Here is a 2,000-nt window from a genome sequence, read left to right as displayed (position 1 = left end):
TCAGTCTATTCTTTTATGAAAAGATGGAGGCATGGGAATGACTACAGAGCAATGCTGTTACCTATCAGTATTTTGATTTGTCTTACAAATGAATAGCTTTCCAGAGATGATATAAATGGAATCTTTTAGTAAACACTGACTTTGATGGCACAGAGATAAAGCAACAGGTACAGATGAAGGGTAAAGAGAATATCATTCAAGTCTCTATAAGTTAGCATTCACTTTCAGGATTCATTTTCCAATAAATTAGTTTCTTGAGCTATTTTGCAAGCTACTCTGGTTTTGATTCTGTTACAACTATTTAAATAACTATTTAAATAACTTCAAATCATTCAGTTGAATCTGTTTTTCATTTTGAAAAATATAAATCAAGGCATCAAGTAAAAGATTTTTTTTTCTTTCCTGTTCCCTTCCTTCAAGCACTGCTTTTAAAGTGGAGTTGCTATGTATATAGATACATGAATATATGTATTCCTACTCTCATTGTATGCATCCCCTTTCTGTTTTCAAAACAAAAGGCAGTTGTTTACAACATGCACTGTCCCACGCTCATGCCATAACAGCAGCACACTATTTCTTTGAAAGTCTTTCTCATCTCCAGACTCCGGAAAGCATAAATGACTGGATCAATTACGGAGTTGCACATTATCAAGACCAGATAGGTATTAAAGTGTGAAGTGTAGCAGACACAGTAGGGGTTCATTGGGCATGAAATGATGAGAATGAGGTGAAGGAAGAAAGGTGCCCAGCAAACAATGAAGACACCAAGCAATATAGTGATTGTCACAGCTCCCTTCATGCAGGTGCGCTGATAGGGCACCCCATCCACAGGGAGGGCTGCAATCCGCTTAACATGCAGACGTGCAAACAAGAACATGTGAACATAAAGGGAGGCCATGAGAAAGAGCATGGTAAAGAACATGGTGATGAGACAGACAATGACAGTTTTGCTTTCTGAGTAGGCAATGAATATGATGCCGCAGATGATACAAGCAATCCAAATGACCACAATCAGGGTTAAAGCTTTCTTCACAGTCATGATACTGTGGTAACGGAGAGCATAGAAAATAGTTATGTACCTGTCAATGGCTATAACCAAGAGGTTGCAAATTGAAGCTACCAAAGAAATACAAATCATAGAGTCAAAAACATTGTCCATATGCTGAATAAAGTGGTCATCAATGATCAAATAGCCGTTGCTCAGAACTGCAATCATGATAGTCTCCAAAGCATTTGACATGCTCACTAACATATCTGCCACAGCCAAGCTACAAAGGAAGAAGTACATGGGAGAGTGTAGGTTTCCATTCTTCAGCACTGCAAGAATGACAAGGATATTTTCCAGCAGGCTGATGATCCCTAAAGTCAAGAAGACCTCGGCTTTTATGAAGACTTGCTCACAAAATCCATCACTGCTTCTGTTGTTGAGAATTGAGTCATTGAAGTCTTCAGTGACATTAAGCAGCACAGGCTGAAACGAAAGCGCAAAGCGAGTGGTATTCATTGTCAGCATGGGACTTGAACCCACAAGCAGTTATGGACCTTGTAGAGCACAGGATAAAAAAAAAAGACAAAGGGAGAAAAAAGTCCTTCCAAGTTGTCGCTGTGCACAGGGAATGGAATCAAGCAGGACTTTGCTTTAGTTGCTTTTACAAATAGAAACATATAAAATCTTCATTTACAGTGGATTTTGTGGCAGTCAGATGCTGCTCTTCTCCCTTAGAACATAGTGAACTGCAAATTTTGTAGGCTCAAACAGTTTCCTCTGAAGGGAAAAAACACCAGCAGCACCTTACTGGTTCTGGTTCTCCTGTTGATTAAAAGCAGGTAGTTTTCTCATCTGTTACTGTGAGCTGGGGCCAGTGCAGGTTTCTTGCAAGTATGTTGCAGCTCAGTGAAATCTCTCTTGCTATTTCAATGGCAAGAAGGGAAAAAAGAATCAAGGGATTTATACATTCATGTAAGAAAAACAACTCCTACTTAATCCTCCGTGCAGTGCA

At 39.3% G+C, this 2,000-nt stretch overlaps 1 protein-coding gene across 1 annotated transcript; it reads right to left on the bottom strand.

Annotated features, from left to right (window-relative positions):
- Window positions 1-275: 275 nt before the first annotated feature.
- Window positions 276-1,638, bottom strand: MC3R (melanocortin 3 receptor). Its single transcript, XM_026056179.1, has one exon. It carries the CDS (start codon window positions 1,511-1,513, stop codon window positions 527-529), a length of 987 nt encoding a protein of 328 aa, XP_025911964.1. The 5' UTR covers window positions 1,514-1,638; the 3' UTR covers window positions 276-526.
- Between the last annotated feature and the right edge of the window lie 362 nt (window positions 1,639-2,000).

This window comes from Apteryx rowi, unplaced genomic scaffold (genome assembly GCF_003343035.1).
Source record: "Apteryx rowi isolate R43461 unplaced genomic scaffold, aptRow1 scaffold_0, whole genome shotgun sequence".
Taxonomy (NCBI): domain Eukaryota; kingdom Metazoa; phylum Chordata; class Aves; order Apterygiformes; family Apterygidae; genus Apteryx; species Apteryx rowi.
The sequence above is the reverse complement of the archived record's forward strand: the minus strand, read 5'-3'. Positions and strand labels throughout refer to the sequence as shown.

Coding starts and splice junctions, on each gene's coding strand:
- MC3R (XM_026056179.1), bottom strand. CDS start 1,513: ATGCTGACAATGAATACCACTCGCTTTGCGCTTTCGTTTCAGCCTGTG.